The 23,818-nt window shown below is 36.4% G+C and overlaps 2 protein-coding genes across 14 annotated transcripts in view; one reads left to right on the plus strand and one right to left on the minus strand.

The window, feature by feature from the left end:
• Relch (RAB11 binding and LisH domain, coiled-coil and HEAT repeat containing) overlaps positions 1–11,827 on the minus strand; it is a 94,467-nt gene extending 82,640 nt beyond the window's left edge. For all 7 annotated transcript variants that reach the window (XR_012447008.1, XM_074069684.1, XM_020162399.2 and 4 more), the window contains exon 1: positions 11,075–11,827. Coding sequence is in view for 6 of the 7 variants with exons in the window: in XM_074069684.1 (XP_073925785.1) it covers positions 11,075–11,588 (514 nt within the window). In the remaining variant the exon portion in view is untranslated. The remainder of the gene's footprint in view (positions 1–11,074) is intronic.
• A 182-nt stretch (positions 11,828–12,009) lies between these two features.
• Positions 12,010–23,818, plus strand: part of Pign (phosphatidylinositol glycan anchor biosynthesis class N) — a 129,155-nt gene continuing 117,346 nt past the window's right edge. For 4 of the 7 annotated variants that reach the window (XM_074069686.1, XM_074069691.1, XM_074069690.1 and 1 more), the window contains exons 1-5: positions 12,010–12,218; positions 15,937–15,970; positions 21,389–21,427; positions 22,420–22,561; positions 23,500–23,752. In XM_074069686.1, coding sequence (XP_073925787.1) covers positions 23,532–23,752 — 221 coding nt within the window. In that variant the 5' untranslated portion in view covers positions 12,010–12,218; positions 15,937–15,970; positions 21,389–21,427; positions 22,420–22,561; positions 23,500–23,531. Of the gene's footprint in view, positions 12,219–15,936; positions 15,971–19,100; positions 19,215–21,388; positions 21,428–22,419; positions 22,562–23,499; positions 23,753–23,818 lie in introns of all 7 variants that reach the window. The other 3 variants (XM_074069687.1, XM_074069688.1, XM_074069689.1) reach the window with 3 other exon arrangements.

Here is a 23,818-nt window from a genome sequence, read left to right on the forward strand (position 1 = left end):
AGAGTTACCATATAATCCAGTAATTCCACTTTCACCCAAGGGATATGAAAATATATGTGAGCACAAAATCTTATATATGATTGTTTATAGCAGTGTAATTCACAATGGCATAAAAGCAGAAACAACCACATGCCTTCTATTCATAGCTAGAAAAATGAGATGTGGTATGTGTCCACACAATGTAATAACACTCAACACAAGAAGTGAAGCAGTGACACATTGTACAAAATGGATGAATGCTGACAACATTATAGTAGAAAAATGCCAGTTACAGAAGGACCACATGCTATATGATTTTCATGTACGTAATAAGCAATTCTAAAAGGACAAAGTAGATTAGTGGTTACCTAGGGCTGGAGGTAGAGATGAATGTGTCTGCTAATGGGTAAGAGATTTGCTTTGGGGGTCATAAGTAGACTCAAAAAGTAGCTTAGATCATGTTTGCACAACTCTACAAATATACTAAAAATCACTAAATTGTATACTTGAAAAATAAGTAAATTTTAAGATATTTAAATTTTATCTTAACAAAGCTATTAATTAAAAATATTGAAGAACATTGTGAGAAAAAAGCCTATAACCAAATTCTATATTCAGAAGTCTCAAGGCTCATTAAAATGGCAAACCTCAAGAGTACTACCCAGCTAATTAAAAATAAATACAAAAATCTACTGATATGTACAACAACATAAATAGGTCTCAAATGCTTTATGCTGAATGAATAAAGTCTTATACAAGAGTATCTACAATATAGTTTCATTTACACGAAGTTTTTACAATGGGCAATTGTAATTGATGGTAGAAAAAGTCATGCTAACAGGTCTTGTGGTGAATGGCTTGAAATGGTGGGAATAGACTGGAGAAGAGCCTGAGAGACTTTCTGGGGTAAAGATAAAGTCCTATGTATGAGTTACCACAGATGCACTCATTTTACTATTATACCTCAAAGAAAAAAAATCCAACATTTAAATGTTAGTCTCTAAATAATGCTATACATGTAAAAGCATTTATGGAAAAGTACACTGGTCTGCAATTTAACTTGAAAAATCATAAAACAATAAGCTTAATGGACAGAGAACTGGAGAGATAGGAAATAAAGCAAGTACAGGAAAATATTAATTGGAGAATTTAGATAGTGGATATATGGGTGAAAAATTCTTTTGATTATTGGGTACATTTTGAACTTTTAATAACTAAATATTGTAAGAAATTAAACTTGGATATACAGAGGAGATGACTGATTAGCATCTTTTTTGTTGTTGTTTTCTTCTTTTGGGGGTGAGGTACTAGGGTTTGAAATCAGGTACTCATGCTTGCTAGGCAGGCACTCTACCACTTGAGCCACTCCGTGAGCCCTACCTAGCATCTTTTAATAATGAGGCATAATGCAGAAACAGCTATTATTTCTATTGTTTTAAACAAATGAACAAAACTTCTGTGTTTTTCCCTGTCTGAAACTGAACCAAAGCAAGATAATGAGTCACTAAAAGAAAATATTTATTTTTTACAATACAAACTTTATTGTCTATTTATTTACTTATAGACCTTTTAACTAGGTGAATATATAAAATACTGGGTTTGAATAAACCACCGAACTATAAATACATCAATTTGGTAAACAACTGATATGAAACTTTGTAAAATAGTGTTCCAGGATCACATGTATGTACTTAAAACGGTCCAATTCTTAAACCACTAACCGCTGTCCTCCAATGCCTTACATCATACCATAAATTAGATTTTTTCCAATTATATTATAAATGATTATAAACATAAAAGTAGATACATAGAAGACTTGTTTAAATCATTCCAATTCCACAAAAACTGGGGATAAGATCCCTGAATTTTTAAATATTCTCACTGAACTCTTTCATCATGTCTACATATGTGTAGATAGGTATTTTCGTAAAAACAAAATGAAACTATACATACAATTTTATATCTTGTTTTTTTCAAAAATGAAACATATATAGTGAGATTTGCCATATTCTTAAAGCTACTAATACATATTGCTTTCTAATAGTATGCTAAAAATAAATTCTATCTTATTTAATTATGCATCTCCCACTCCTAGTGAGTTGAACATTCTTCAAAAAATATATCAGCTATCTACCTTTTTGGGGTATGTGAGTGTACTTTCCAGTCATATCCTGTGTTCATAACTATTTAACGTTTTCCTGGTATATTAGTTGAACCGGCCACTACTGTCCTAACCAGAAAGTCCACTTGATTATTACACTTTTTAGTCACATGTCTTGGCTCCTTATTAGCTATTCTGATTTCTTCAGCCTGTGTATGAAAACGTGCACAAATAGGATGAACTTTTATTGACCAATACTCTGGTATTATGATCCAGACTTCACTGTTTTACTCCTGACTTTAATGGAATGTTAAACATGATATTGGCTATTGATTTCAGGTAAACATTTTTTTATATTACATACTCACATATTGCTTTTATCAAGTCTTTCTCTTCCTCCTAATGTTTTTAGTTACACACTCATGCCTAGACTAGAACCTCTCTGGTCAAGATGTATTACATTTCCATTATACTATTAGTATTTCTCTTTTAAGTTTTAAAGAACACATCTAGACAATAGGGAGGATCTTTGGGGAAGGCAAAGACACAGTTTAATCTTCAACTTAGTATTATAATAGTCACTGAAAAATATTTTCTAATGTTTTGGTTTTTGGCAGTGCTGGGGAGTGAATGCAGGGTCTCATGCATGCTAGGCAAGTGCTCTACATCTGAGTTACATCCCTAGTCCCTAATTTATTTTTTTTCAGTTCTTGATATTCTATTAAAAAAACTTCTGGTCACTTGTTAAAGAAGAGAAGCAAGAAGCTATCATATTCTAATATGAACTACTTCAACCACAAAGCATTTCTTCAAATATCAGGAGGCTAGTGTAACTTCTTAATAATTGATTTTCTAACTAATGATTAAGAACTTTCATCACAGTTAGCAAACCAATAAAACCTGTTTGTTAAGCTTAGCAGGTCTGAGAATTAAATCCATTTACACATTACGACTAAGACATGCAGAATGATTTTATAAATCACATATAAAAGTAGTTTTATTTATATTTACATTTAATATTTTAATGCCGAGCAGATTGAGCTTTTACTATACTAAGAAAATAGTTCCAGATTCTTGAAATGGTATCTTGTAGAAATTACACAGCACTGCAAAAGCTAAATGCATCAAAAACTGACAAGGTGCTGACAGAGTATTAGTTAATTCAATAATGGTTAATTTCAAACAGTTATTGAACAGCTACTGTATACCAGCTCACTGACAAGAAGATACAGTAAACTATCAACATGTAACTTTTCTAAAAAGGACATGGATATGCAAAGTCCATGCAAGGCACGAGCATGGCAGTGTTCACTTCTAATTCCAGCACTGAGACTGAGGGAGGAGGATCACAAGTTTAAGGCCAGCCCAGGCTACAAGGAGCAAGACAGAAGGCATAGAGATGCTTCAAAACTCTGCTGTGATTTCAGTCAAGACGAGAACCTGTGTTGGAGCCCTGCTAATGGGAAGGGAGATCCAGTCAGCACCTGCAGCTGTATCAAAAGGTTAAAAAGAAAAAGAAGCAAACAAATGAACAAAAAGTCCACTGAAGTAAGTTTGTGTATACTTACCTGTATTAAGTGTTTATATATGCTACACACAAGGTAAAATTAGTAGAATGCTAATTTTTCACTGCATACTCTTCTATGCAGTATTTCAGATTTTTTGTATTCTATTCTCACATTATGCTTAATCTTTAAGATGGGTACTTTATAATTTTAAAATCCTGAAAATACACAATTCACTTCAATAAAATGGTACAGAAAAAAAATCAAGTGACAGCTTTAAGTAACAATTTAAACTGAATAGTGCTTAAAAAAAATCTGTCATGATAAATAACACAGAAAGAAATATTTAATATACATATTCAATAAATAAAGATGCTACTACTAATAAATTTAACTTAAAAGTAATTATATTTAAAACTAAGGTCATGAATAAATATTCAAACATACTATATACTTAAAGATAGATCTCAGAAATTAATGTCCAAAACAGCAAAACTATAAAGCTACTCTAAAATATGAAAGCTGAGAGAAGTATGACTAACTATAAGCTTTCAGTTACTTCCATTATTTACTTTGGAAGTAATGCAAGATTGCATTACTGACCATTTTCTTTTAGGTGAGTAGTGTACTTGTGAAAGCCAGAGTAAAAGTACAATGTTACTTGGTCTCCTGCCGATGAAGGTCAGTTTTGAAATCATTTGAAATGTCTATAAATGGCAGCAACATCGGCAATAAAGGAAGGACCTGAAACACTCGACAAACACACCGACCAGAGGTAAAATGCTAATGTCTGGATATCAGGATCTAGACATTTTCTAAAAAGTCAGGGAGAGCCTCTTACTTGTGCCAGTTGCAAAACTCAGATTTATATTTTCCTGATCCTCAATTCTTCTCCAATGCTAGGGCTCATTTTTTCACTAGCCACTATCAAAATATTTGAGAACTAGAAGAAATTCTAGAGATAGTTCAACGCTCTCATTTTTACATAGCATAAGAAAACTGTACACTATATATTTGATTAATATTTACTAATCTGAGGAATATACAGATAAAATTCAGTAAGTCTCAATCCTTGGCGTAAATAAACTGATAAGCCATTGGAATTACATCATGTACACAGATATAACAATACAATCAGAACACTTTATGTTAAATCTGTGAGCAAGCTAGAAGAATTCCAGTTTGTAGTCTACTTACTATCTTTCCTGTGTCACAGTATTCCACAATGAGCTAAACACCAAGGTCAAAATATTTAAGAAATATAAAGACCAAAGCTCTTGAAAAACTATCTGAGCTAAAATTTCTATAACGCCAGATGATTTGTTTTTTACCATCTGAAAGGCTGCTAGGTAAAGAGTATGGTTACTATCAAGTAATAACAATAGTAATTATTAACATTCTTTCTGACCACTTACTCTGCACCAGACACAGATACCTTATTTAACCTTTATGACAACTCCATGCAAGATTTTAGTGTAAAATGCTCCATCGGCATTTTACACTAAAGGAAACAGACTACCCAGAGTCATGCAACTAGGGAGAGGCAGAACTGAAAAATAAACTTGAGCTCTCTGACATCAAAGCTTGAACCCTAAACCATCAGTTCTTTCGAATAATATATAGGAACATCCAAGTTCTGGTCTAGATTCCAGGTAAGCTGGGTTTGACACTTGAATTGCCTCAGAAAGAGCAGCCTTGCCTCAGTCTTGCTTTGGCAGAGTAGAAGAAATGGGCTGTAGAGGAAAAGACTAATTTTCACAAGCAAATATTCCAAACTTACAAATTCATAGGCCACTACTACCTAAAAATCATTTAATGTAACTACAACATTTACTGAAAGCTTGTACACCGGTATAATATTGAGCACTATTTATACATAGAAAAATAAAACATGGTCTTTTCTTTATACTCATGTAAAATAAACATTTATAAGTTGCCAACTTTAGGCACTTGTGCTATTTGTGAAAGAAGACAGACCTGAAAACAAACAAACATAAATTATTTTGACCTTGATGTTTAGCTCATTGCGGAATATTGTGACAGGAAAGATAGTAAGTAGACTGCAAAGTGGAAGACAGAACTTCTTCTCCTAGCTTGCTCACAGATTTAACAAAAAGTGTTCTGATTGTATTACTACATCTGTGTACATGATGTAATTCCAATGGCTTATCTTTAAAGAAAAGCTGGACAACTAAAATATTAACACAAAAATTTTTCAGTATTATTAGAGTTGATTCAAAGTACACATAGATTCAATAAATCTATAAAAAATTAATTTCTGTAAGTAGGAAAGACAAAAAAAATACTCCAAGTTCTGAGGACTTAGAGATCACTATGGACTGGAGTAGCAACATGAAAAGGGAAGAACCTCAACAGGACTTTCTTTCAGAAGGAACAGAATACAAACAACACAACAACTCCATACAGAGAATAAGCATTTCACGAGAATGTACCAGGAAGAGGTACCAGGTAGCAGTTTAGGAAAACACGAGACATGGTCAAGGGATGGATGAGGAAACTATGTGATTAGAATAAAAGTTTTACACATCAACAACATAGCTGAAAAGGCAGGAAGAAGCATTTATTGCGTATCTGTAATAACATATTTTAAAGTAAATTTTATCATATATTACCCCAAAATGGGAAGAAATTCCTAAACAGGTTTATAAGTTTTTTTTTTCTGTAACGTAATTTTGCTAATTCAAAAAAGGGATTGAAAAGATTTGCTTCCGACAGGAGGAAGTAATTTTAAAGGCTTTGGCTAAAGTGACATAGAATAGTTTTTAAAATCAAGAACAAAGATGGAGGAAGGGATTAAAGCCAAGGATAAGAATAAAATTGACGGTCCAGATATGACCTAAAGTCCTGAAGTAAGGCAGAATACAAGCAAGGAACCAGGAAACGGTTAGCAATAACAGAAAATCTCTCATGATACTTTCTTGGGTGATCTTATCCACCCACAACAGGAATAACTGGTTTCAAAAACAAATGAACATCATTTATGACTTCTGAGAAGTTTTGAAATAATAAATGAGAAAATCTGGAAGGCTACACCTAGGATTGCAACTGTGTTCTACTCTTTCTAAGATTGGCTATGCTCTATTACCTCATCAGAAACTTAGATATGATCATGCAGCAACCCTTCATGATTAAAAAAGACAGTAGAAGCTAATTTGGCCTTGTTAGATTATTTGGTTCAGAATGGCCGATGAGTATATTTAGCTTTCAGCTGAAGATCAGTAGATGATCCTGGCCTGGCCCAGATATCCTATCATCATGATTTTGATTAAGTTTAAGGAGGTGCAGTGTGGCCACTTGATAAAATGAAATGATGCTTCTGGCAGATTATTCTTTGTCACTTTAATTTTTACATGACCATATACTGAAATGACATAATTGTTGCAAAGCAGTGTTTTAAAGTAGACATAATGTAGTAGTTGTGGTTTAATAGAAAGAATATAGACTTTGAAGCTAGTGACCTGGGTTACAATGCAGTCCTGCTACTTAAAACATGATATAGAAAGACATACAAAGAAATGCTAGGTCCCTGCCCTCATCTTCCAACCAGCAATCCTCTGCAGGAACAGTCATTGTTTAGACTCTTTTGTATGTATTCTTTTAGAAGAATCCTAGGCATATGCAAATTTCTCTTTTAGTACATAATTTATTTGATTTCAATGTATCTTGATGATCACTCCACATCAGCACATACAGATCATTGTTTTAATTAATCCCCTATTAGACATTTTACTTTTCAGTCTTTAATACCTTACTTGCAAAAGCTGTATTAAAAACTAGGTTTATTTGCTTTTATGCAAATAAATATGCCTATAATAAACCACAGATATGGAATTGGAGATTAAAGAATGTATATTTTTAAAATGTGATATTGCCAATTACCATCAAGATTGTCCTACCAACAACGTGTGAGTACATGTTTCCTTCCAATCCATTTTACACATATCGATCAGAACTATACTTAAAAGAAAATATTGGTTGCAGGACAAATCTATTAGGGAGAGTCTAGTGACATGGTAGATTCAAAAATCATCTATCAATCACCAAGTCTACCGAAGATTCCTTGAGTTTATTTCTGGGCTTTGTTCTATTCTTTAGTTCAATTTGTCTACCCCTATGCCTTTGCTTTTTACATATTTGCTCTATAAATGGCAATAAATATTTATTTCAAAAGTATTAATGAATTCCAAGTAAAAATAAATCTCCTCTTTTGACCATTACTTATAAAATTGAGAACAATTACCTGAGAAAAAGCCAATAGAAGTTAGATGTAAAACATACATGAATATAATTAATCTGTACAATGTACATAAAATGCCTTTACAGATATAAAATATAGTGAATTAGAGATATAATAGCAGATTTTAATTAAATACTACAAAATCAAAATTATCCTTGCCTTTTATTGGTTTACTTTACATTTACATAGACTTAAGAAGTACTAACTAAATGGGCATGGTGGCTCACATCTATAATATTAGATACTAGGGAGACAGAGACAGAGAGACTCAGGGTTTGAGACCAGCCTGGGAAAACAGTTAGCAAGACCCCATCTCAATCAATAAAAAGCCGGGTGTGGTGGCACATGCTTGTCATTCCAGCTATGTAAGCATAAACAGGAGAATAACAATCCAGGTCAGCCCAGGCATAAAACTGAGACCTTATTCAAAAAAATAACTAAAAGCAAAACAAAACAAAACAAAAAAAAGGGCTGGTGGTGTGGCTCAAGTGGTAGAGCACCTGCCTAGCAAGACCCAGAGTTCAATCACCAGTACTGTCAAAACAAAACAACAACAAAAACCTTTCAGCTGACCTTCATAGTAGCCCTGTCAGAGAGATACCATTAAGAACTGAGATAAAGTAACTTGTCTGAAGTCACAGAAACCTTCATGTTCCCAGATGTTTTATACAAGGAAAGATATTTTTCCTTTACTCTTCTTTTTCTTTTCCCTACTCTGGATTAAGAGTTTAGATATAACCAAGTAAAAAGCTACTACTTATTCAAAATTTCCCTTATTTGAGGGTCAAACTTAAATTTTACTTTATCCACAAGGACCATTTCAGTTCCACAATCAAAAATAATGTTTATAAGAATATAAACATTATTTTTTTTATTACAGAGGACAATTTTATGTCTTTCATGTGTTAGTCTTCCATTTTTTTTGGCAGTACTGGGGTTTGAACTTGGGGCCCAAGTGCGTACTGCTTGAGCCACAAGCCCTTTAGTCTTGCCTCTCTGTCAAGGACATAAGCTCAAGTATAGAATTAAACTTTTGGATCCTATAATCCCAAGCTGATCAGACTTAACAAATACACCAGTGTAAAAATACTGAGTACCAAATATATTCCAGTCTCACTAGGCAAGGAAATTATAAAGCTAAATTTCCACAGGAATTAACAATAATTTTGAAATAACTGGAAAGTCATAGGCAAGAAAATGTTACCCAATAGATATATTTAGGAACATCAATGGTCCAGACAACAGTGGAAAATCTCATTCCACTAAAAGCAGTGAACCTAATAAATTTTACAAATAATCTGTTGATATTTTCTTAGAGGGCAGAGTGTTAAACCCAATTTCAACCTAACAGAAACTCCTCTGGTAGAGTGGAAAAGATGGGAACTGTGGAAGGAGGCAATCATGGCATCTCAGCATGGGTGATACTAAGGAAAGGAGTCCTGAGAAAAGATATTTAAAAGAGGAAAATGATTCAAGAAAGCTCCTTGCTCACAAGTAAAATTATGACATTCAATCATAATTGCCATGAAATCAAATCCAAAGGAGCTAATGGCTATGTTGGAGGTTTGGAAGTGACACAATAAATGAACCAAGCAATTAACTAGGCCTGGGGAGTATGAAGCATTAACAAGGGTGACATTTGAGCTGGGTCTTGAGAGGGAATAAGTGTTAGGTGAGAATCATTAGATAATTTAGAAATCTTTTAAAAAACTGTACCTTTTTATTACACTGCTTTTTGTTACATTTTATTGTGTTAAAGGTGAGCAATTAGAAAGTCTTTTCCTGAAAAGGAAGATTATCCCATATATTGACTAAGAAGTTGTACCTACTGAGAAAATTCCATATCCAAGGAGAAAATGTGCTTCCGGTTTTTTTGGTTTTTTTTTGTGGGCGTTGGGAGGGTTGAACTCAGGGACTTGTGCTTGCTAGACAGGTGCTCTACCATTTAAGCCACACCCCCAGCCCTTTTTTGCTTTAGTTATTGTTCAGGTAAGGTAGCTGTAATTACCGATGTCATCCCTCAAGCCCAGCTTATTTGTTGAGATGGGAGATATCCCTAACTTTTTACCAGGACTGGCCTGGAACCCAGATCCTCTGGACACCACGCCTCCCAAGAAGCCAGGACCACTCTGTGACCCACTGAGTCAGACCAGGGCTTATCTTGAAAACCCACTTTTGGCAGGTCCACTACATCTACATTTGACAAGTCATTCAAAAGTATAGAGATTAAAAAAAAAAAAAACAAACTAATCAGGCTACAGTTTTAAAATTGAGTATTAGCATTTGTTAGTAAATTTCAGTTGGCCTCATGTAACACTCTAAAAGGTCACATAGTGTCAGTGTGGGAAAAATCTAAGATGTTTCTCCAAAGGAGGATACTGGAAGTTCTGTAGTATGTTCTAGATAGGAAGAAATTTTCAAGCTGTAAGAAATGCTGATCAATGAATGAGGTAAACGATTCCTCAGCTGCTAAAAGTGATTGTAACAAGGTAAAAAAAGCAAATTTCTATCTTATGCATGGTAGTAGGATGGTGGGATAGAGTGTAGGTAGAAGCTGCTTGCCCTGCTCTTCGGTTTTCCTGGAATTTTGAGCACTACTGAAATTAAGCCATTGAAACTGAATTATGTTTAATTACTTGAACAGAACAAAATTATACAGCAAAAATCCATTTCCCCTTTTTATTAGCATATATTAATTGTACAAAAGAATACAGAACCATTGAGTAAGAACGTGTCTCAAAGACAACAAACAGGTCTTAAGTGCATTCGACTCAGGAGAGAACTGCAACATTTCCAATTCTTTTCTTTCTTGACTTTGAATCAAAGGCATTACTGTGGGCAATCTGAGAAACACCACTTCCCGGTAGTGAGATTCAGGAGACTGGGGGTGGCGGGGGTGTGGACTCTTAGAGCAATAAGCCGGTTTACAAGGGAGCCTTCTGGAGTCTCCTAACAGCCGGTAAACTGGAAACTGGACGTTTTATAAGTACCCACACAAACAGGAGAGCCAGGAGCAGGTGTACCAGCAGCCAAAGATCGACAAAGACAACAGTTACGGCCGATCCCTTTGCTTCCAGCACGAAAGTGAACCCCCCATCCAGCCCAACGCTCTCTGTCCCCCTAAAACGTTCCTGCTCTCAGTTCCTACCCAGAAACACTCCCTTCCCTTCCCCATAGTAACTTCGCACATCCCCGACAACCCCGCGGGCGTGGCAGGCAGCGTGTACTCACTGAGCTGTCCCCCGCCCGACGTGGTACTCGGTTCCCGACCTCCAGCGCCTCCCACGCCGGCTGCTCCGGGGACCCCCGGCGCCCCCATCCCCGGTGGGGTCCCACTCTGCCTCTCAAAGTTGCCAGGGTTGGAGAAGTAGTCGCGCAGCCGAGGCAGCTCGCGGCCGCTCTCTAACAGCTCAGTGTGCAGCTCCAGGGCAGTCAGCAAGTATTGATCGCGCAATAGTTGAGCAGCGATCGCATCAATTGACAGTCGGGCTGGGGTCTCCCCGGAGCCCCCCAGGGCCACCGATGCCTCCCCAGGGAGCCCTGGCCGCGTACTGCTCCCTAAGGCCACAGGGTCCTGTGGCGATAGCGAGCCCGCAGAGCCAGGATCTAGGCCAACTCCAGCACCCAGTCGAAGTCCTGCGCGCCGCTCCTCGGTGGCCGCAACCTCGTCGTCTTCCTCCTCCGAATCGCTGAGGAATGGATTCACGCCGCCGCCACCACTACCTCCAGGCGCCATCGCCGCCATCTTATCCTGTCAGGAGTGTGGGCGACTCCCAGACTGGCTCCGACAGGCCAGAGCCTCAATGCCCGGTGAGTCTCAGTACGCACTGAGCACCTACACAGTCCTGGGCACAACAAGTCCCGCCTCCCTACTTAAAGACCAGGCCTAGACTCAGAGGCAGGAGGTCCGGATGCGGCAGCACCCAGTGCTCCAGCCGCCGCTGCACCAGCAGCCGGCTCTGCAGGCGTCTTCCTGGTCTCCAGTCTCGCGAGAACTGGCGCGTGTCGTGCCCTCTCCCTCCCCTCCTCAATCCCGCCCCAGCACGCCTCAGCCCCGCCCAATCTCAGAGCCCGAGCTCACAGATGGAAGGACCCGCTCCCGGCTGGAAAGCAAAACCCCGCCCACACTGCCTCTTGATTGGCTGGAATTACGGGGCACTGGCCTGATGTTATCGCGAGAGTAGCTGCGGCCGGGGAAGTGTTGGGGTGTTTTGTGATTGAGGCGCGGATGTGGAGGTGGTTTAGGGATACCCTGTTGGCTGCCGTTTGAGGTGGCAGAGGGGAATCCTTTCGAGAGCATTAATGGCCCTGGGTCCTGCCTTCGCGCGGAGGAGGCCTCGTTCCCGAGATCAGGCCTGACCGGGATAAGCCCCAGGTAAAGTTCAAGGACCATGGCACTGAGGTTCAGCGACACCGAAATGGTGGTCTCGCGGCCGCGGCCACGCTGCCCCCTTAATGCGCTTCACCTTTTGCTGCTGCGTGCTCTCCGTGACGTTTTCGCTGCACCGATGGCAGACGCCCGGGACAGTTGTCAGAATTAGGCTTCCTTTCCCGGCCATGTGCTGAGGTGACAGCCTCGGAGGCCTGGCGACAGCCCCGACTGCTTTCGGTTCTAGGGAGGGCGCCTCCTCGCCTAGGAGTTAGTCCTAGAAAGGACGGAGAAGGCAGCGCTCAGGTTTGGTTTGCCAGGGATCTGTGAACAGTCTCGACTGGACAACAAGCTGTTAAGTGCTCAGTAAACACCTAGGATCTTCATACAAGAATTTCACAACAAGGACTTTTCAAAATAGCGAACCCAGTCGACTTCACCAAAGGAACTAACATCAGTTGTCCCAAGTCCACGGCCATTCTTACCCACGTTGCACTGCGCCCTTTCCGACTCTTCATTTAGGGAGGATCGAGGTTTGGGTTGTGGAACTTAATAATTTTAAAAGTTGGGTGCCCTAGGAGCTTTTGATTCTCCTTATGAAGCGTTAGCACCTGAAGGAACGTACTCCTAAATTTGGACGATCAACGTTGATCTTTTAAATTATTCCTTGTTACAGTCGGAGGTAGTAAAATAAGTTTTTCCCATCAACAGAATTGGATTGCAATTCCTGATGGCTTCTATTTTCTCACACAAAAATCGTCCCTTTTGCAGATTTTAGATTTTTTTCCTGCTGTTCAGGAAAAGTATTGCACCAAAGTAAATGGGCAATAGTAATTATGACTATTGGGAAAGTTACATGTTACCTTGGAGCAATAAAGTATCTCCTTTACCTTTGTGGAAAAATAAAAATAGAGATTCTTACATAACAGGTTATTGGTTTACATGTAAACCTATTGCCAACAGTTAAGTTGTAGCCTTTAATTTCAGTTTAAGCAGGTTCAGTAAAATAAAATTGTCATTCGAATGAGGCATTGTGAGGGCTTTTTGTTAGGTTTTTGCTAGAAACTTTTACAAAATAGTGTTAATACTAAGAATGTAAAGTGTTTTTTGTAGGATATTAGCTCCTAATGCTCTATGCTAAATATTCTTCTGTGCCATTTATTGAAGAAAAATATGGAAAAAATAACCCTCTGATATTAGGAAAATAGTACCAAAATAGCTAAGAGATTGTCTATCTTTATTTTAACTGAGTTTGACAAAGAGATTAAAAGTTGAACCAACTTCTAGAGTGGAGTGATAAATGAACGACAGGATTAGAAATGGTTTGTTTATACAGTGTTTCCATCTCTGTAATGAGAAATTTTAGAAATCTCCTACATTTCAGATTCCTGAAGAGAACTTTGCTTATCAGAAGAGCCTGAGTTCAAACTCAGCTGTACACATTATTTATTATGAGTTTTTAAAAAAGTTCAAATACAAATTCTGTCAACCTCATTTGCATTCTTCTGTCAGTGGGGATCATGAAAGTACATAGAACTGTGACTTCTCTTGTCATATTGCCTGGTATCTGGGAGGCAAAAAATGTTAATGATTAGTTAATGAAATATTAATAGAGATGAGGACATTTGGCAGGTTTTAAAAAAGTAAGTATCAATTGATTTAGCAGATAAAATCTGAAAAAACAAGTCAGTAATGCTAAAGACAGGAATACCTTTAATTTAGGATCTGAGTTCTAAAGCACAAGTTGAAAGTAGACTTCAAACATTTTCTCAGAAGTTGTAAGAAACTGAATATAGAAATTCTTCCATGATTGGCTTCCTATAGAAATCTGTAATTTACTACTTATAATTCCTGTTTGGTAACCATGGACCTTGGAAGCCCATAACAAATCAACTGAACAGTCTTCCCAATAGGTACTCCCCAGCATACATAGAGTTTTTGTTACTGATTAAAAATGTATGAGTAGCACATGCTAGAATATTAATGATTTCTGATCTCTGCTTATCAAAATTTATTATTATGTTGGGAAATTTCCTTTCTAATTAGTTACATTAATCTAGGTCTTTAATAACTACTGTTTCATCTAAATGATAGTCATTGAAGTTTGTATCTTAGCAAGGAAACTGTAAAAGCTTTTTTCTAAGCACTTCAGTCATTTTAGTGTTAAAAATTATTTTTCAGCTTAACCACAAGTAGCATAAATGCAGGGTTTTGGTTGATTTAAGGTCTTAGTAATATCTAATGTCTCATTGCTTCTCAGTGTATGGTAAACATCCCATGGATAACTTTTATTAGCACATGTATATGCATTTTTCAAATTTTAAGAGTTGTGCATTTTTTAGAGGTTTCCAAACAATTCAACCATGGCCAACAAAGTTTTCTAATAAATCTGAGTGAAATGTGATTCTCTTTAAAGAGAAATATATAATAATATTGCTTAATATGAATGGTGTGCTTGATAATAATAAAATAAGTAATATGTGAATGTTGATTTTTTAAAATCACTGCAATTTTATGTATAAGTAAATTACTTAAGCATAAAACTGGGGGTTAATCTTCACAGGTCTTGTCCAGGAGACCCCCAAAAAAGAATTAAGGCGACCTCTAGTGACTACAGAGCATATTGCCTTTGAAATGATAATCTTAAATAATTCTTTCAGTAATCATTTGAGTCCCTCCTGAGTGCATAGGACTGTGATGGATGCTAGTGATGCCCTATCCCACTCTCATGGAATTACAATGCGGGGGAAGAGACATATATTAATTCCAGTAGTCAAAGTCATAGTTATGTAACTACAAAAACTACTACTGTGCCTATGTGGCAAGAGTGAGAGTGTCCAGGGACACTCAGGTAAGAGATGACATACATGGTGGATTATAGGGGTGACAGTGGAGAGTAAGATAAGTAAGTAGATTCAAGAAGCAAAGTGGACTTGATTATTGGATTAAATATGGGAAAAGAATATGGTGTGACAAAAATGACATCTAATTCTCTGACTTTATACTTGGGTGAAAGGTGGTGCCATCTCCTTAGATTATGAAACTAAGGATGTTATTAAATATGCCAGGATAGAAAGAATAGAAGAAAAGAAGATGGCTTAGGACCAAATTTTGAATAATGCCAATATTCAATAACTAGAGTGAGAGTGTTCTATACTGGTTAAGGAAGTAGGTAGAAAATCAAAGGAGTAAGTGACAAATGCCTGTATAAAAAAACAAACTGATCCCAACACACACACGCGCACACACACACACACAAAAGAACAAAATTACTTTGGTAGAAACTTAAAAAATAGCTGTTAGATTTCCCACTATTTGTTAATGGCCGCTTTCTGTCTAAAGCAATATAAACAAGAGTAAATTTAAGTTGTTTAATTGGTTGGTCAGGAATAAAAAAGATCACATTCAGTCTTTTTAAGAAATTCAGCTGTGTTGGTGAGGAAAGGTCAGTATTATTTTTTTCCCACCAATCCTTATGTTTGTGAGACATGGCTTAATTAGTTTTCAATGCCATATAGTATTTTATTATGAGTAAGTAATTTATCAGTTTCCTCATTATTAGATTTTGTTTCTGATTTTTATTTTTACACATAGCAAAAGCCAACATTTGAATTTAAAGTTTTTCTTGTACTCAAGTTTGTTCCTCTTACTCTTTCTCTCCTCCCCCTCTTCCCCTTCTCTCACTCTCCCCTTCCTCCCTTTCCCATTGGCCTTGACCTTGTAGTCCTGCCTCAGTCTCCCGAGTCCTGGAATTACAGGTATGTGTTACAGTCCTGCCTGTGTTTATTTCTGATATGGTGTTTCTTTTAGTAAGTTCTAAAGTGGTAGCTATTCTGATACTTGTATGTAGGTTAAAAACAAATAGATAATTTGATCACTATCTTATACCATATGTAGGTAAATTCTAAATAGTGAAAAGTGAGAATCAAAAATCTAAAACTATGAAAAGAATATATGGGGTTTAAGAACAAGAGAAGCTTTCTTATTCAGAAGACAAAAAAAATCCAGAAAATTTTTGATTAATTTTACTGTATCAGTTTAAAATTTAATCTTAACGAAAAGCACTACATAGCTAACTGTATTAGTGTATAACTAATAGTTAAGTGTACAAGTTGTGTGTAAGTTACACACAGCTAGTCCCATGTAACTAATTATACAACTCATCATGTTTAACTAGTTTGTGTATGACTAGTTGTGCATAACTAGTTGAAGAACTAGTCGTGTATGTATAACCAGTTACATAACTAGTCATGACTAACTAGTTGCATGTTATTCATAGCTAGTTTTGCAACTAGTCATGTATAATTTGTCTTGCATACATGTTATGCTTGTGGTTCTCAATATCTGCACTTTCTATGTCTGGATCCAACCAACTACTGATTAAAAATATCTGAGGGAAAAGTTGGACTGCATGTGTACATGTGCATCTTGTTATCGTTCCCTAAGTAGTACACTATAAGCGCCATTTACACAACACGTACATGTCAGTAGGTGTTGTAAGTAATGTGGAGATGATTTGAAGTACGAGGAAGGATAAGCATAGCTTATGTAAGTACTGCACCAATTCTTGTGAGGGTCGTGAGCATCTGAGGATTTAGGCATCCTTGGGGGCTGGGAAATGTGTTTTAGTCTTAGAACCAGTACCTCACAGATAACAAGGGATGACTCTAGTCTTTATGGTTAGGGCTGTGGAATGGAGACTAACTGGACAGGCACATAGAGGATCTTCCTGGAGTGAACAAAAATGTTCTGTATCTTGATTCTAATGGTGGTTACATGAATGTATGTATTCTTCAGAAGTTGTGAGACTTAAAATGTCTCCATTTTATATATAAATTGTACTTTAATAATATTGATAGAAAAAAAATTTAAAATAGATTTCATTCATTTGAATGTATCAGGAAAAACTTTAGTTAAGACTGTTGACCCTAATTAGAATAATTAACGGTTCTTTAGATAGAATTAGATAGAATATACTCTGACAGAGAGCCCTTACACTCAGGAAGAACAAACACACACATTTAGTTGTTGATCTCTCTAGGTCATTCTTGTAGTTACAACCTCCTCGTGTCACAACTGTCTACATTAGATTTTTTGAGCTTAATCTTAATATGTCAAAAAGAAACTGCTCAAAACCTTCTCCATTACTTCTGTGTCTTCTCTTAAGTTATAGACCACCCAGATCCTCAAACTAGAAATCTGGAAGTCATTCTTTCCTCTCTAAACACATTCTTTCATGGAAGCCCTGTCATCTCCCTCCAAAATATAACTTGATTAACCACTTCCTTTTTTCTCAACTTTCACTGCACCAGTTTAGGCTAATTAGTGATGACCTCTTTATTGGTATACCTTAAGGGTATGTAGTCCCTAAGTCATCTCTCTCTTTCTCTCTCTCTCTCTCTTTTTTTACGGTGCTGGAATTTGAACTCAGGAACTCAGGACCTACATCTTGAGCCACTCCACCAGCCTTTTTTGTTATGGGTTTTTTCAAGATGGGGTCTTGTGAACTTATTGCCCAGGATGGCTTCCAGCCATGATCTTCCTGATATCTGCCTCCTTAGTAGCTAGGATTACAGGCGTGAGCCACGAGTACCCAGCTTATCCCTGATTCATCTCTTTATCTACTGCAATTTACTCTCCACATCCAGCCAGTTATACACATATATATGTGTATATTATGTGTATTGTCCATATTATATTGTTACTATATTATATATTATGGTATAAAATGTATCTGTGGCAGAGATGGTGCTAACCAAACATTTCCTCTGTGCCTCCATATTTTCCAGCCTAGTTTAGTTAACCAGAGCAACATGACTACTTCTGGCCAGATTATTTATTATTTATTTATTTACCACCAAGTGGTGGTACTGGGGCTTGAACTAAAAGACATCACGCTTTGCAGGCAGGCCCTGTACCACTTGGGCCACACCCCTGTCCTTTTTGCTTTAGTTTTTTTTTAATCGGGTCTCATCTTTATGCCTGGGCCAGTATGGACCAAGATCCCCTATTTCTCCTTCCTATGTAGCTAGATGACCAGTGCTTACCACTACACTCAGCTTTTGTTGGTTTAGATGGGGTCTCATGAACATTTTGCCCAGGTGGGCCTGGAACCGAGATCATCCTATTCTCTGCCTCCCAAGTAAGCTAGGATTTCAGATGTAAGCCATCATGCCCAGTTTCGTTTATTTATTTAATAGGTGGTACTGGGGTTTGAATTCAGGGTCTCTCTTGTGCTTGCTAGGCAAGTGTTCTAAGATTTGAGCCATGCCCCTAGCCTTAACCAAATGTTTGTTTTAAAACAAAACTGAGGTATACCTGTGTTCATAGAAACCTCACTCATAATCACCAAAAGATGAAAGTCTATCAGTGGGTGAACAAAAACATATATATATGTTAACCTTCAATCTTAAGAAGGAAAGAAAGAGATTCTGACACTTGCTACAGTATGGATGAATGCTGAGGACATTATGCTAAGTGAAATAAGCCAGTTACAAAACAAAAATAATGTATAACTCCACTTACATGAAGTCTCAAGAATAATCGAACTCATGGAAATGAAAAGGATACCAGTGGTTGCCAGAAACTGGAGGGAGGAAGGACTTCGGAGATTTTGTTTCATAGATACTGGATTTCAGTTTTGCAAGATGAAAAACATTCTGAACCTTGTTTGCACAACAATAAGAGTATCCTTAATACTACTGAACTGTACACTGTAAAATGTTTAAAATGGTAAAAATTATGTGAATCTTTTAACAGTTTTTTAAACTAAAAGAACAAAAGTCTAGTGTGCCAGAACTTCTTGTCTTTGGCAAAGTAACACAAATAGTAACCTTACAGAGACCTACAACTTTGAGCATATAGATGTATTTGTTCCTTAAAATGTAGGTCTTGACTGGATGCAGTGGCTCAAGCCTGTAATCCTGGCTACTTGGGAGATTTGGAGATTCAAGGCCAGCTGGAGTAAAAAGTTCACAAGACCTCATCTCAACCAATGACTAGGTATGGTGGTGCATGCTTGTCATCCCAGCTGCAGTGGGAAGTGCAGATAGGAGGACTGTAGTTCAGACTGACCTGAGCATAAAGTGAGATCCTACCTGAAAATAACCAGACCATGATCTTCCTACCTATGCTTCTCACATAGCCAGGATTACACATGTGAGCCATCATATGTAGTTTACTTCTTGAGATGGGTGTCTCCCTAACTTTATCCCTAGGCTGTCCTTGAACTGCAGTCCTCCCAGTCTCTGCATCCTGAGTGGCTGGGATTACAGATGTGAGCCACCACACCTGGCCCCAAAATGCTCTTGAAACAAAATTGTTTAAAAATAAAAACTTCAGTGTATTACAATGACAACTAATCCATGTTTCTTCATGGAGCAGAACACCATGCAAGTGTTAGCTTTGAAACAATGTAATCAAGGGTATCTATGACAGAAAAATACAACTGGACAGAGAGGTAGCACTAGTCCTTTTTCCATTGGGGCCTGTGTGTAGTCACTAAAAGTGGAGAAGGTATCTTATGTCTAAAGAATATCTGCTACAGTAACCAAAGCAAAGTAGCCAGTGGTGAAAGCTGTAGCTACACATCCACTAGCTAGCAGGCAGCAAACAAAAGTGGACATAAATTATGACTGATATACTTAAAACATTAACATCAAAGTTCAGATCTTTCAGATTTGGAGAAACTATTACTTATACATTTCTAATGGGAATATATGAATCTTTAAAACAGTTGTTGAACTTGTAATTCTGCATTATGCATTGTTTGAAGGAAATAACAAATATATTCAACTCACATTCTGTGGAGAATTTGCATTTAATGTTCATTAGATTGTTTTTCTAGTGAGAATATATATTTAAAAAATCCTGAAGACAGCAATCGTAATTCTCAACTGCATCAAGAATGAAGGTTGGGGGCTAGAGGTATAGCTCAGTGGTAGAGCATGTACTTAGCACTTAACAGAGCCTCAGCTCAAAACTCACCATACACACACAAACACACACAAAGAATGGAAGGTTGATCTGTAGTAGAACAGAAAAGGGAAAGGAATGTGATATATGCAGGAAAAATCCTTTTGTCAGTTAGGTATGGGTAAAATTTAGTTTTTCCTTGCTGTTAAAAAATTGTCCTTTATTTTTTCATACAATACTCTTAGGAAGCATATGATGAAATATAATGTGTAGCCCATGTTGCCAGTAGAAAGAAATTACATAGTGTAATACATAGTGGATCAGTGTATCTATTGAAAAAATTGTAAGTACTTTCTTTTCCCTAAAAATTTCCTATCAAGAACAATAGTGCTTATTAGAAATATCATCCAGGATGTCTTTTAAGAATCTTATACAATGTTCTATGTTTCAGTGTACACAATGTGGCAATTTTAACATGTCTAACTAAGGTATTGGTCCATTTAAAAAATTACTTTATCAAATATGCCTTTATTCTAACAGAGCTTAGTCAAATCAGATTTTACCCAGATATTTATTCTTCTCATTGGAAATACTTAACAGAAAAATTTTGCTCTATTTTTTTTAAACCTAGGAGAGCTTTTTTCCTTATTAAAACAGTTTTACTTGATACTTCTTTTCCTTTATACTTTTAAGATTTTATGCTTACACTGAGGGTTTCCCGTAGTGTTGCCCAAGGAGGCCTAGGCTGTCCTGTTGTGAGCATGCCTGGCTCCTCTGCCAACTAGTCACTAAACGGATAATGCAAAGAGTAAGGCTTAAATATAACTTAAAATGTTTAAAAGCAGCATCGAAAGCTAAAATACATTTTTGATAAGGCCTATGAAGGTAGTTTAAATTTTCTTAGTGAAAGAATTGCAACTAGGTTGAATAAATTAATAAAGATAGCTGGGTACCAGTGGCTTATACCTGTAATCCTAGCTACGTAGGAACCAGAGATCAGGAGGATCACAGTTCAAGGTCAGCCAGGGCAAATAGTTCACAAGACCCTATCTCAAAAATATCCAATACAAAAAACGGCTGGCAGAGTGGTTCAGGAGGTAGAATGCTTGCCTAGCAAGCATGAATTCAAACCTCAGTACTACCATTTCAAACCCCATTACTACCATAAAAATTAACAAAGATATTAAAAGTAATTTCTCAGTTTGAAATCTTGTCATTTAGAATGTTATAACCAATGTTTCCTTTTTTATTCATCAAAACAGTTTGAAGTGACAGCTTTTTTCTTGGGGGGATCTTGCAAGGTAAGCAAAGAAAAGAAATATTTATTTCTGAGTTGCTGAATTATTTTTATCATTAGGAGAATCAATATTCATTATTCAGCTGAAAAAATTTTTTCCATATTCAATACATGAAAAGCATTAAAGATGCCCATAGCTTTTGACTCAGTGATTGCATTTATTGGTAGTATCTTAAAATATAATATGAAATATCTAAAAAGTTAACATATAAAAATTACATATAGATTTTAATTAATCACATTGACACTTTTAATAGTAAAAAAACAATTTAATGCTTACCAATTTGGGGTTCATTAAGAAAAGTAAAATGCCTTTGTTGTTTAAAATATGAATGGTAAGAAGTGCATAGGAAATGTTTTTAAAATTGTTTTTGAAGAGAAATGCTAATGTCTGCTAAAGGAAAAAAGTTAATAGATAAAATTGTGTACCCCTGAAAAATATAGATAGGTTAAAAATTGAAAAAACTATTTAGATTTTTGCAGGTAGTGGAATCACGTGTAATTTTCTATATTTTCTAAACTTCCCACTTTGATTTTAGGTTAACATTCAATACAGCATTATTAAGATAGTGCTTACTGTGCAGTGGACGTCCATGTTTACTAGAAAATAAGTAACCATTTACACTGAGAGCATGGCCTTAAATTGCAAAATGGCAACTACTCACTAAGAAATTTTTATATTTGCAGAGTATCTTTGTCTTTGTTTGTCTTGTTTCTCTTAGAAAAAAAATAGTGGCCAGGCCCCCATGGCTCATTCCTATAATCCTAGCTACTTTGTGCAACCTATCTCAAAATACCCAATGCTAAAAATACCTGACAGAGTGGCTCAAGTGGTGGAGCCTCTGCCTAGCAACGGTTCAAACCCTGTACCACCAAAAAGAGAAAAAGAAAAAGTGGCTCATGTGCTCTACCATATTTTTTTGTTTAGATTTTTTTTTTTTTTGTATTTGCCTTTGATAAGAATTTTTCCAATTTTTTTTTTTTTCATTTTTGCAGGATATTTTGTCACCCTTCCATTCCATGACGAAATGATTCTTCAGGCTTAGAAAGAGTAAGATGTGTCTGTAATTCAGATTACTTCATCTTTGGTGTTTTTCAGCCCAGGATCATTCATTCTATGTAACCAATACTGCTACAAGTAAGACAAGTTCCAGTATTTTTTCCTTTCTTCTTGATCTGCAGAGATTTACCAATAATTATAGTGTGGTTTGAAAAATCTTTTTACAGAAATTCGGTCTTGGCAGTTTAATACCATACTGTCTTACATTATTATTTAAAGGTCTCACTTTGTTTTGTTTTCTTTCTTTAGTATCTGTAGGCTTATCAGATCTGTGCTTATGTCTTCTTGGTGTTCTCTGGTACAGACACAGTTTTGCAGGCACTATGTGCACAGAACATTTTTATTGAATGAATAAATTCATTCAATAAAATAACCTTTTTTCTATTGACTCAGGGAACTAAAATAAAGTATTCCCTTAGTAAGTGCAAATTTTCTGAGGCACAGATGAACTTTAACTTCCTGCATGTGATTCAGCTAAGTGGACAGAATGCATGTTTCCTGCTCAATTTGGTGATAGTTGAGAGAGCCAGAGGGCTCCGTGAGCTGATTACCAAAGTAAAAAATAAAAATAAAATAATTCAACCCACAAATATTTAAATAATTTTAAATTCTGAAAATAGTAACAGTTGTCATATGCACAACCAAGACAGCATGAATTATGTTATGTTTTCTATTTTATTTAGGATTTGATTTGCCTGAACTCTTACTTTAGGACTGATTTAATTCTTTCTTCCTTGTTCCTATGTTAATTTTTATGTGCTTAGTATGCAATGAATTTATTTTAGTTTTTAGTCCTAATTATATTTGAAATTTTCTTTTTTTCTTTGGGATAGTTTTATCATTATAATTATTTCAATATTATCTCTCATTGTTAAATAATGTTTATTGTAATCATGATAAATGGAAGTGAAATTGGGAGTTACATAACATTCTAAAGTACACGTTCAGTTTATATGTGAAAATACATATGATTGCATTGAGATTTACCACAACTTAAATGTTGCTCCCTGTTTCAGCTTTTCTTGAAGATCAGTTAGTTATACTGGACATGCTGCTGTTCTTTACTTTGGGATTGCTCGTACATGTTGTGTTCTTCGCCTCCATCTTTGATATTTATCTTACATCTCCTTTGGTTCATGGGATGACTCCTCAGTTTACACCATTGCCTCCTCCAGCAAAGAGATTAGTGCTGTTTGTTGCCGATGGCCTGCGAGCAGATACACTTTATGAATTAGATGCAAATGGGAACTCTAGAGCACCATTTGTCAGGTAAGCATGTCAACTGGTGCACAGGCATCTTTTTAGGAATGTTAATTCTAAGTTCAAATAAGCAGC

The sequence above is a fragment of the Castor canadensis genome, chromosome 4 (genome assembly GCF_047511655.1).
Source record: "Castor canadensis chromosome 4, mCasCan1.hap1v2, whole genome shotgun sequence".
In the NCBI taxonomy this organism is placed as follows: Eukaryota; Metazoa; Chordata; class Mammalia; order Rodentia; family Castoridae; genus Castor; species Castor canadensis.